The 12639-nt window shown below is 38.7% G+C and overlaps 1 protein-coding gene across 3 annotated transcripts in view; it reads right to left on the bottom strand.

The window, feature by feature from the left end:
* GRM1 (glutamate metabotropic receptor 1) overlaps positions 1 to 12639 on the bottom strand; it is a 418438-nt gene that overhangs the window by 69269 nt on the left and 336530 nt on the right. For all 3 annotated transcript variants that reach the window (XM_045866132.1, XM_045866133.1, XM_045866134.1), the window contains exon 4: positions 1840 to 2086. In XM_045866132.1, coding sequence (XP_045722088.1) covers positions 1840 to 2086 — 247 coding nt within the window. The remainder of the gene's footprint in view (positions 1 to 1839; positions 2087 to 12639) is intronic.

The raw sequence follows: 12639 nt of genomic DNA, 5'->3' as shown, positions 1-12639 counted from the left end.
ACAAATAAAGAGAGCAGGAGGAAACTCGTACATATGGAATGTCTAAAATGCATCTGGTCCTGTACTGGGCACACTGTGTACGTCATCTTAGAGAATCATGAAGGTAGGTTTCCATTCCAAATCTAACAGTTTATGGAGCCTAGTTTCCAGGGGAACCCAGGATGACAACCATGGGCTTGAAGGAGAGAGTGCTCAGTGTTCTGAATCTCAGGTCCATTTGTTCCTTCTGGTACTGTTTCCCAGAGTGCCCTTCCCAGAGGGCACCTGGAAGCTTTCCACATCCCCAGGCCCTAAATCATTCCATCCACCCCACTCACATTGGGATCTACATCTCCTCCTACCTAACTGGTAGCCTGGAAGGAATCTGATAAATTCATCATTATTTGAATATTGTCTGAGCACTGTCTGAACATAGAACTTTAAGCTCACATGAAAGGAAGAGATATGTTGGGAATTACTTAGGGTCAGATAGTCTCTAACATGTCTTTGAAATGACATTAAGCAGGCTGCCAGCATCTTTGCCTAATTTTAGGATTAGCTAAAAGGCAGCATGATGTGGCAAAAAAATTTTAAGTGTCAGACTCAGACAGCACTGCCTCTACCAGATACTCACTGCATGAATTTAGGTGAGTTTCTTAGTTTCTCTGACACTCAGTTTATCATCTGTAAAAGAGGATAATGATATGCCTATAGCAATGAGGATTAAATGATTTGATGTTCCATTTTAACACAACATATGCTTTCCTAAAATTTCTCATTCTGTAAAATCATATACTGAAGGATAACAGGGCTTAAGAGAAGGAAAAAAAAAAAAAAAACCAAGATTGTGGGCATACTGAATAGCAGCCAAGCTGAGGGCCTTTTTCTTTCCTGCAGCAGACTTTAATCTTTTCCCACGATTTTGATTATCCCTTGCCTAGAAAATTTCATATGAACCAAGACAACTGCTCTTTAAACTGACATCATTCTCTACCAATCACATGTGAGCTAACTGATATTATAAAAGCAGCGGTTGCAGAACAGACTGTATATAAAATGACTTGGGGAAAAACATATATATTTGTTAGGTTTAATTTTTCTTTGCTTCCTGATTAATTCTTTGGAAGCCATAGAGACTTGATACCAGAAAGAAAATTCTTTTCTTTTTTGTTTCAAGAGACATGTTAGTAGGAACATAAGTTAGCTCAAGGAAAGGGGATACACAAGGAGGACATGGTTCTCTTCATATATTAAGCTCTTTTTTTTTTTAAGATTTATTTATTTATTTATTTGACAGAGAGAGAGAGAACACAAGCAGGGAGGGGAGGAGCAGAGGGAGAGGGAGAAGCAGACTCCTTGCTGAGCAGGGAGCCCGATGCCGGACTGGATCCCAGGACCCCAGGATCAGGACATGAGCCAAAGGCAGACATGTAATGGACTGAGCCACCCAGGTGCCCGATTATTAAGCTTCTATTAAAACATTACACAACCAGGATGGCCTTGGGACCAATCGATCAGGTCTGGTGCTGGAACTGCCAGGGAGGGGCCTGCTGCTCAGGTGTAATCTTATCTTTTTCTTGGGCTTGTAGGAGGTCCCATGCATTCTGAGAGAAGGGCCAGGGTAATAGCTGGGTAGGGGGTTGGCATTGGGAGAATACAGAATTGTGAGTGCTTACCAATAAGTTTTCAATGTTTTATAACATAATTTCCATCTAAGATTAGCCCTATCTTTTGACCTTTCTAGTTGTATCTATCCTTATGACCCCTGGAAACCATGGAACCAAAGGGGCCAGAGTTGCCAACTGTCTAGCTAAGAGGATCACAAGGTTATTCAAACCATTACAGAAAAGACTGCTTTACCTTCCAGGAGCATCCCCTTTCTCATCAAACCACACCTCCTCTCCAGATACACCGATGAACGTGGACTTGATAAGGAAGTCCAGAAGTTTGCTGCCGTCGATGGGCTTCATGGCATCACAGAGGCCCACATGGCCTGGGCAGAGGGCGTGGTGCATGTTCTGCAGCCCGTGAGCCATGGCATAGATGGCATTGATGACAAACCCCATCTTACTGTCCTGGACATAGTTTTCTTCTAAGCTTTCATTGCCTGCAACACAAAAACAGACTGCTTTCAGGGTGGTGATAATGAGGTCTAGGACTGCATGTTTAATTCTCAAATGCTTTTCAGGGGTCTCAGAGGAAGGAAAAGCCAAGTCCACTTGTTCAAGCCTTATACATGTCACTAGTTCTAATTCTATCTGCAAATAGTTTATTCGGTTTTATTTTCTGAATTCTATAATGGTTTCATAACATATGAAACAAACTCCATAGAGGTGTAAATAAAGAACTTTCAAATATTGCAAGGAAATCCTTAAGGAGCAGTGAAAATAACTCATTCCCTCTTGGTTCACAGAGACTTATATTAAAAGTCTCCCTATATCACAGTACTGAAAAGGTGTTTTTTATATCCTCTATGACAATTCACAGTCTAGAATAACTCAGTTTGTGTATTAACTAAACCCTGCTATTTTCTTTTGATGATTTCACTAATTTTATCAACTCTAGGGCCCCAAAAACCCAGCTTAGAAAGAACTAGTTAGTAAGAATCTCTCCTTATATATGGTTGACAGTATAGAAATACTTGGATCAGATTTGCTGATTATTGGAAACTCAGGTAAATTGTTACTTGATGGAAAAGTCATACTACACATTTAACTCTTACCCATGAATTTCAAAAACCCTGCAATCATTTCTACCTATGTCACAGTGATCAAAAGTTCCCCAATTGCCAAGCAAGTTTCCCAAGAAGAGTATCAAGTTAGATATGAGCTCCATATCAGAAGTCTAAGCTTTAGGACTTATGTATGGATAAGAAATTCAGAACCCAATTGGATTTGTTGAAAACAGACAATAGGTTTGAAAAACAAAATAAATTTGGAACACATCACTGGCATAATTCAGGGATTTTGTACTTTTTCCAGAAATTTGCTTCTCCCTATGGTGGGCTTTCCCTCCCCTCTCCCCCAACCTCCACCCCTGACCAATAGTGCTATGTATGCTCCAGGTGCTAGAAGCTGGGAAAGGTCATGAGTTCAGCCATTGATGGGGTTGAGAACAGCAAGGGGCTCCTTGCACCCCCAGTCAGCTGACCTCTTCCTTCCATCCGAGAGAGTCCACTGGACACTAAGTTTCCTGCTACAAAGTAGCAGAGAAGTGAGAGAAGGTTGGAGTGTTTGGAAGAAATGGTAAAGAGCTTTGACTTTGATGTTGAGCTTGAGATGAAATAGGACATTTCTAAAAAGTTATTTTTTTAAGGATTTATTTCTTTATTTGAGAGACAGAGAGCATGAGTGGGAGAGGCAGAGAGATAGGGAAAGAGAATCCCAAGCAGACTCCAAGTTGAGTATGGAGCCAGAGGTGGGGCTTAATCTTACAAGCCTGAGATCACGACCTGAGCCCAAACCAAGAGACACATGCTTAACTGACTACACCACCCAGTCATCCCTAAAAAGTTATTTTTAAAAGCTTAACAATTTAAATATATTTTTTAAAGATTTTATTTATTTATTTATTTATTTATTTATTTATTTATTTATTTATTTATTTATTTGTGTGTGTGAGAGAGAGAGCACAAGCAGAGGGAGAGGCAGGCTCCCTGCTGAGCAAGGAGCCTGGGACTTGATCCCAGGAACGTGGGATCATGACTTGAGCCGAAGGCAGATGCTTAACCAACTGAGCCAACCAGCCGTCCTCCCTTGTCTTTTTTTACATTATAAATTTTATATCATGCATAACCAACCCTTATATGTTATAGGTATGTTGTTTTCCTAAAATTTCAATTTTATCTTAGATTTAAAAAAATCTTTTTTCTTATTTGTTTCCCTCTCTTACCCACATCTAAACACTACATTGTCATTCTGATATTATTCCCACTCTACTAATTATTTTATTTTACAATTCTGCTTTATTTAAAATTTCTTGATGTTTTGATCAGAAAAAACAGGGCTTAAAACATACATTCTGTTACAAGACAGGCTCCATCACCTACTTGGGGTTAAATACAAGTAAATCTATCAGATATTTATTCTGTGTTATCGTATCCCTAACACTGTGTGAATACATAATGGCATGCTATGGGGTACAAAAAGTTAATAAACTGATATTCGTACCCAAAGAAGTTTATAGTCTAGATGAGGTGATGGGACATATTCACATGATTCAATTAGGTAACATGACCTGAGAGTATATAATATAACAACAAGATAGGCTGAAATAATGATATGTTCAATTGTGAGACACAGAAAGTGACAGGAAAGGGAAGTCCATGCTATAAAAAAATGTGAATGTGCTAATTGTGAACTTCAGATTCACACAGGAAGCGAGTGCAGAGGGCCCTGCAGCCTTGCTCTCAGTGGAGGGATTTTCAGAAGAGGACCTGATCCTGGCAGAATCTAGACACCTACATGACTGGATTTCAAGGAATTGCCAAGAATTTTCCAACAGCTATCTTGGAATATTTGGTAGAAAGTTCTCACCCCAGAGCCCACTTAGAACCATGCCCCACCCTGCCTGTAGGGGTTGTACCAGCCCAGAGAGAACCCACCAGCAGAGGAAGAATCAACCTCTATAGAATAAGACAATATTGTGTTTTTATACTTAATATTTTTTTCTAGCTGGGAACAAATGGATAGTGAACAAGAAACAATGGGAAAGGTATTGTATAAATGAAGAGAGACTAGTTTACTCTTTTGCATGTGTATGTGTCTGTATAGTTTAAAATCCTATTAATAAATTCAGAAACCTGGGGCACCTGGGTGGTTCAGTCATTAAGCGTCTGCCTTCGGCCCAGGTCATGATCCCAGCGTCCTGGGATCGAGCCCCGCATCGGGCTCCCTGCTCAGTGGGAAGCCTGCTTCTCCCTCTCCCACTCCCCCTGCTTGTGTTCCCTCTCTCACTGTGTCTCTATCAAATAAATAAATAAAATCTTTAAAAAAAAAGAGAGAGACAGCATGAATTTCCATCTCTAGTGTGTTGCTTACTAGTTATGGAGCTGGGAGCAAGGTCAGTTTCTTAATACCCTTTTCATAAGATTTGAAGGGAGGTAAGCAGAGTATAAGTACGTAGATTTCAGTTTGTCCCATTTTCTCTTAAAAGAAAGCTTTCTAACCTCAAACATGTTTAGTTTTGAAAATGATTTTGAGCTTGTGGTAAGTGGCAGTAAAAAAAATATAATCTGGGCAACAACTGCCCTTGAAGGATGGCCGTAAAGTCAGCTGGTTTGTTGAAAAGTAGGCCTTCAGCATCTGTGATGACTTGGAAATCAGAAAAGATCATAGAAGTAGAGTGGAGACAGCACACTGTCCAGTTAACATTTCAGAGAAATAAACATTTCTTCACTTCTTAAATATTCCTTAGATCACTACAGTATTTATTGTGATGGTAGATTTTATGAGAGCTAGTTGTCTTCTCCATGGGGGTCTCTTATCCACTTTCTGTAGTTGTGTATCAGCCTTGACAAATGATCACAGTTATCAGCTTAAAATAATACCCACTTCTTATCACACAGTTCTGTAGGTCAGAGGGCTCAGTATAGCATGGCTCAGTTGGGTCTTGTGTAGCATCTCATAAGAATCTGGGGATGAATCCTTACCAAGCTCATTTAGGTTGCTGGCTGAATTCTGTTCTTTGTAGCTATAGGACTGGGGTCCTTGTTTCTCTGCTACCTGTCAGCAGTTATTCCTATAAGATTTCTACATACTTTTTCACACAGTCCATATGGCCACTCTGACAAAGATGGGTAGAGTCCCTCTCATGCTTTAAATCTCTCCAACTTATCCTTTTGCCACATTTTTCTGTTTTTAAGGCTCATGTGGTTTAGATTGGGTCCACCTGGATAATCCAAAAAAAAAAAAAATCCCCTTATTTTTAAGGCCCTTTAACCTTAATTATCTCTGCAAAATATCTTCGCCATGCAACATAACATTCAAAGGTTGCAGAGATTCGGACATTTGCAGGGGGCCATTCTGCCTACCACAAAAAGTTAAAAGCTATTATTCCTTATCTATTTTCAGAGCATATTGTCTTCCTAAAAAAACACTCTTATTTCAGTTAAATGATCTTGGTTACCCATGCCATCTAATAGGCTTGGAATGTAATCTCTCAGAGAGTAGTTCCTGGCACTTAACAGACACTGATTTGCCTCAAATATGTGCTTATTTATTTTGGATTCTCACCTAACACAAGTGACAAGTGTTTCTCCCCATCTCTGTTATGGTTCTCAGTTGTAGGATCTATTTTCTAGATTACCAAATAGGAAAAAAAAAAAAAAAGTATTTCTATTGATAACTATGCTTCATTAAACCTAAATATTTTTCTGTATGTATTATTTGGGACAATGATTAGGAAAGAAATTAGAAATGAATTGTACTACATTTCCTGATAATGTGGGCAAACATAGATGCTACATCTTCTGGTGTCATCAGTAGGATCAGCTGGTAGGAGAGACTCTGGTTTCCTGATGAGGGACTGGTCCTGTCATTGAGGATGTGTGGCTCCCAGGAAGGAGTTAAGCTCCTCCTCATATGGGTGCAAATAATGGCTGCAATGGCTGTGAATGAATCCAAAGAAACCAGAGACAAAAGCCTAAATCCTGAGGAGCTGATTCTTGTATCCATGTTTTATTACTGGTCATATTTTTTTTACCCAGTTCAAGAAAATAATCACTGATTCATTCTTTATCTTTCCAATATTTATTCCCTTTAAGTCTAGAAAGACACAATGGGGAAAAGTCAGATCACACATTCTTATTATAAAATTCTTGTTCTTCAGGCAGATTTTCTCTTCCTCTCTTTGGCTCACTTCTCCTTCAACCATTTCACTGCTAATTAGGATTTCTAACAAGAATGAACAGAAGTAAAGAAGAAAATGCACAGGTTCATCTGACCCTAATTACTGGTGTGAAGTTTGGGGAACGAGAAGGTGAAAACCAATGACCAGAAAGTTGGACTCTTTCATCATCCTTGCTAAATGCCAGTGACAGTCATTGATAAACTGAGTGGCCTCATTCTCAACCTATGGATTACCTTTAATATAAACATCTGGGCATAATTACAATCCAAATTATTTTGTAAGATGATGAAGCTGGACTCAGAAACATTTACTACTTTGTGCATAGCCACACAATACAAATACCATGTAAATCTTCTCAAACCATGTCTAGAAAGTTGACCCTATTTTTTTCCTGGGTATATATGGAGATGTCAAAGCCGGAAGTTGTTACTGAGTTACAGTTGTATTGAATAAGAATTGATATGAATAAGCTAAGACCAGAATGAATATCTGCTATTCTCTCTCATACATGCTTCCCACCAGCTGATGTCTGGCTAGGTGTGCAAAAGTCCTAGGGAAAGTGGGTATACTGTACTGCAGTGGTTTTGTGTCTGGAAAGCACCAGATGTGTCATTACCTGCATCTTCACATGCTGTTATTGTGCCATGATTCCTTGTTTCCCACTAATAAATCACCATAAGCTTAAGGTCTTTGTCTTGACAACCTTATTTTCTCTCAGCCCAAGACTATTCCATGGTCCTGGTGAGAAATGACCAGACCTCATCCTTTCTTGAATTCCTGTATACAGAATTCCTCTTCATTTGAAAGGCTTTTTCCCTTTGAAATTCAGCCAAAATTTAATGGGAAAACTTATCCATTATGCAGTCTTATTCTTAAAGCAAATATGAGTCTCTGGTTATGGAAATCTTGTAGGTACTATCTGCCTTCAGTTAGGAATAATTTAGAAATTGAATAAAAAATCCCTTTCATTGACTGACATTTTGAAGATTAAATCTGAAGCCTCTTGAACTTCATTATAGCTTCATGATTATTATAAGGCTTCAAAACTTGACTGTGGCTTTGAAATTCAGCCAGGAATGTATCAATGGTGTTAAAACTTGTATTTATGTAATGCCCTTTCTTCCAGCTGGTGGTTTAAAGCACCTAGCACACTATCTCAGTCTATCTCCATGACATGCATATAAGTTGTTAGGTAGAAGGTCTCACTATTTCTACTTTATAAGGAGGATCCCTAAAGGTCAAGGAAGTGACAGAAAAATACAAAAAACACATAATTCTCTAGTAGATATTTCTAAGCTCTGAATCCCTCTCTGGGAAAGTTGCTTTCATTACTGAGTTTCCTCTTACTTGTATTACATGGTGTTAGCTATGCATTCAACCCTCAACTTCTGCTTCAGCCTGGTGCCCAACTCCTGTGGTCCATTTCTCTTCATTTGCCCACCTACTTGATTTCCATCAATAAACCTCTTTCTACCCCAAGCCCCAGAACATCACTATTCATCTTTAAAGTATGTGAGACTCTCCCAGGGTGCTCTGGGTCTCAATAATGGTGATTTTTTTTAGAGGATTTATGATACAGCCCAGGAATCTTCATTTTAGCAGATACCTTGAAAGGGTCCAGCGCTGACAGTAGTTGAGAAAAGTGCCTCACAATCAATCCTGATGTGGAGTGGAAAAGTTGGAAAGATTTTTAGAATCATGAGTCTATTATTAACTACAGTCTAGTAGATTCCAGGCCACCTATCCTATCTAGCTTGAGTTCCTGAGAAGTAAAACCTAAGGCAGAGATTCTTTTGCTAATGATTTATTGAGTTGTGTTCTCAAGAGAAAGAGAGGGAGGGAATCAGGATAGGGTTGGGTAATAAGTTAGCAGTTTCTCAGTTGGAGAGAAATTTCAGTCTGATCCCACAAGTATTCTCTGGAATACAGATTGGCCACAGAATTAGCAAGGAAGGCAGTTTTTGAAATTTAGAGTCAGTCAGTCATTTGGCCAAGTGCTTCTGGGGGGCAGAGGAAGCGGTGGGGAAGTGCAGCCTTCCTGATGAGGCATTTCCAGGTTGTCTGAGAGCAAGTCTTCATAGGAGGAGGTAGCTGGAGGTTGTTATCAGCATATCAGGGCTATGAGTATTCTGGCTGGGAAAGGTGATCTGGGCAGGGCACCAATAGTATCTGCTACATCCCTCAACTCAACAAGAATCATCTTTATTCCTCCTAGTCTTGAGCTCATGGGTTTATCATTTGCTCAATGCAATACTTAACTCTCTATAATTCTGTCTGAATACCTTCCCTAGCAGCTTCTATGATACCACAGTTGCTTAAAGACTTGTTCTTCACAATCCCCTTCCTAGAGAGAGAAGTCCTGCCTTGGAACCAGCCCATTAAAAGGGCACCATCTCTGGCCACTGTTAGTTTGCAGATGTCTACATGGCTCTTCCATGACTTCTTGTTTCCAAGGCCCCGACATGGGTTCTCCCTTTTCTGCTTAAGTTATTTGCCTATCCCTGTCTCTAGTTCCAAGAAGGACTTTCATGTTGCAGAACTCCAGGGGTACTATTATCATTGCCTTCTCTGAGAATGGCACCTTCCAGAGATGTGTAATATGGCAACCCAGGCAGTACTCCTTGGGAACAGTGTTTTGCCTCCATACCAGACTTTAGCAGAATCTGGCAGCCCATTTCCCAGTTTTGCCTTCTCCCAGTCTTTCATTTCCCAGGTTCTGCCTGGTGGTACTAGAAAGCTAGGAATGGTTTTACTTCACTATGCCTGTTGTCTTCTACCATGTTTCCTCCTTTCATAAGAATTTACCAAAGGTTATAAAATCATAAGAGGCCATCAAATGTTATTATACACTCCATTTATATGGCAAAGTAATAATGAAACTGAATCCTTCAATAAAATTACTTCATTTGGTAGAGATGTTGCTAAAAGGTTCATAAAACAAAGCAAATAAAGGAGCTAAGCTAAATTAGAAAGTAAAGGATAGAGATATTAAGCTAGCTTCCCAGACCCTGGGATTACTGCCTGCATATGACTTGGCCTTCTCATAGAACTTGGGGTCTGTGTGTTGCAGCAGAAATTCAGATAGCACTGCTTCCAACAATTTTCCTTCCAGAAAATTCCTATTGTAAAGATACAGCACAGTGATGTGCTTGGTAAATCAGACTTATATTTTTAAAATTTATTTACAAGAAAATTCACATAAGTGAAGCAATTATAACTATTTGAACATACTATAATAAATATCATTATTTAATTTAAAACTAATGAGGCAACTGACAGGAATACAAAATTCACAATAAAAAGAAGGGTTTACTCTAGTAACCAAAGCAAACAACGGGTGTAATTTGCATCTATCAAAGTGACAAATTTTACAAAATGGTAGTATGTAGTGTTGGTCAAGATATGGTAAAATGAACACTCAAATATGCAGCCAGTGGTAGAATGAACGGTATAGTTTTTTTGAAGGACAATTTTTTCAAAATACATCAAGAGTCTAAGGAAACATCTTGATTGAGTACTTTTACTGAAGATTTATATTAAGAAAATGATCTGATATACAATGATACAAATATGTGTGTACAAACAGGAAAATAGAAACTTTCCATATTCCTAACCCTCTACAGAGCAAATATTAGATAAATGCTAGCATATATATTTTTATATACTTTACTTTTTAAAGCAGTTTCAGAATCACAGCAAAATTGAGAGAAAGGTACACAGATTTCCCATATACTCCCTGCCCCCATCAATGCACAGCCTTCCCTACAATCAACATTCCCCACCAGGGTGGTATATTTGTTATAATTTATGAACCTACACTGACCTATTATTATCATCCAAAGTCCATAGTTTACATTAGAACTCACTCTTAGTGGTGTACAATCTATGGGTTTGGACAAATGTTTAATGACCTGTATCTATCATTATAGTATCATACAGAGTATTTTCACTTCCTTGAAAAGCTTCTGTGCTGTGTTTATTCATCCCTCCACCTCCGAGCCCCTGGCAACCACTGATCTTTTTATTGTCCCTAAAGTTTTCCTTTTCCAGAATGTCATAGTTGGAATCACACAGTGTGTAGCCTTTACATACAGGCTTCCTTCATTTAGTAAGATGCATTTAAGTGTCCTGCATGTCTTTTCACATCTTAATAGTTATTTCCTTTTACCACTGAATAATATACTGTTGTCTAGATGTACCATAGTTTCTTTATCCAATTGCTGGTATATTTTTACCATGGAAGAGAAGGGTCCCATTTTATTGGGCTCTGTCAGGTATGCTATAAGTTGACTTTCTCAATGGTGATATAATCTGAACTCAAAGTTTGGAGGTTTGGAGATCAGGAAAGTTTGGAAAAGATGCAGCATAGTTGAAATTACTTGGGTCTAACAAGGTCAGATAGAACAAGGCTTCTGCTGGGCCTATCCCAAGCTGTGTAATCCTGAATTTTGTTTAAGATCCAAACTCCAACTAACTATAGAGAAACATTAACTTTGTTTGCCTGTTTAAGTTCACCTATCTTCCTCACGACCTCATGAGTGTCATTGGGTTAGAATAAGACTCCTGAGCTTATGCATGTTGAAAATAGCCACTGAGGACTGGACAACCATCTAGGAAAATAAGGCCTAAAAAGGAGTGATGGTGCCTGAAAGAAGCCTGAGCCGCCTGTACTGAAAGCCTGCTGGGACTCCCTTTGCCTTATTACTTTGTGACTCGCTATTTGAAGTTCAATAAGTAATAGGTAGTATTATTGGTATCTTTTTTAGCCAAGTTATTATAAAGGCTTAGGTTTTTACTGTTTCCTCCACACTATGTATTTGTACCTCTGTCAATATTGCTATGCAGGAAGCCTCTTCTTGCTTTCTTTACTCAGTGTCTCACACCTGCTTAACAGCAGTCTGTGTCCAACCTCCTGCAAGAAGCCTGCCTGGAATTTTACAGTGATTGATTCCTTTTTTAAATTCTCATCCTTAGAGTTGGGTCACACACAATTTGACTGTTTAAAATATTACAAGCAGCACAGAGTCCAACATTTGGAATGTGCACCATGGACGGCTGAGTGATTTTCAAAATGAGAATACAGTCACTACAATATTAAATTCTTATTCTGTTAAATACGTAAGCTTGCATTATCTTTAAAATTTTATTTTAAAAGGTATTATAAATTCCTATTATTCCAGGTACTAACATCTTCCTCCCCTCAGACAATTGGATGGGTATGAGCCTTGAACAGCTCTCTTCCTACAACACTCAGTTCACAAGCTTAGGAAGAGAATCTTGGTTCTATCTTTTAAGAGATTTGAAGAAATTTCTCACTTACTGCTTCAGACTGAAATAATTGCCTGAACTTCCCAACCTTCATTTTTTCCATTTATACACAGCTTATTTTATTTCTACAGATTTTAAGAGCTCCTAATTTGACTAATGTATTAAATAGACCATCTATATTACAGTTTATATTCAATAATCTCAAGTAATAGCTTATAGTCATCACATCAGGTTTCTTTTTGAATGTTCTCAAGTGTATTCTAGTCACCATCAATAATAATCAAGCCTCAGTTAGGTCATGATCCTTCTCCTGAGCTGTCAGTCATTCACTATGATAAACATTGAGATAATGCAGAAGACAATTGTCTAAATAACTCTTATTACTGCATGGAAACAAGTAAGGTGTGTTTCCATTGCAGGTGGAGTCTATTCTGACAATATGATGGCGGCTTTGCAATTGGCAGTAGAAATAGGGGATGTGTTGTGGTGGATTTCTGGCAGCACAACACATTTTGCTTTCCTTACTCTTCATATACAGCTCTC

This window comes from Mirounga angustirostris, unplaced genomic scaffold, assembly GCF_029215605.1.
Source record: "Mirounga angustirostris isolate CCGP_5_RB_7025 unplaced genomic scaffold, mMirAng1.0.hap1 SCAF_8, whole genome shotgun sequence".
In the NCBI taxonomy this organism is placed as follows: Eukaryota; Metazoa; Chordata; class Mammalia; order Carnivora; family Phocidae; genus Mirounga; species Mirounga angustirostris.
This window is presented reverse-complemented; position numbering and strand designations above follow the sequence as displayed.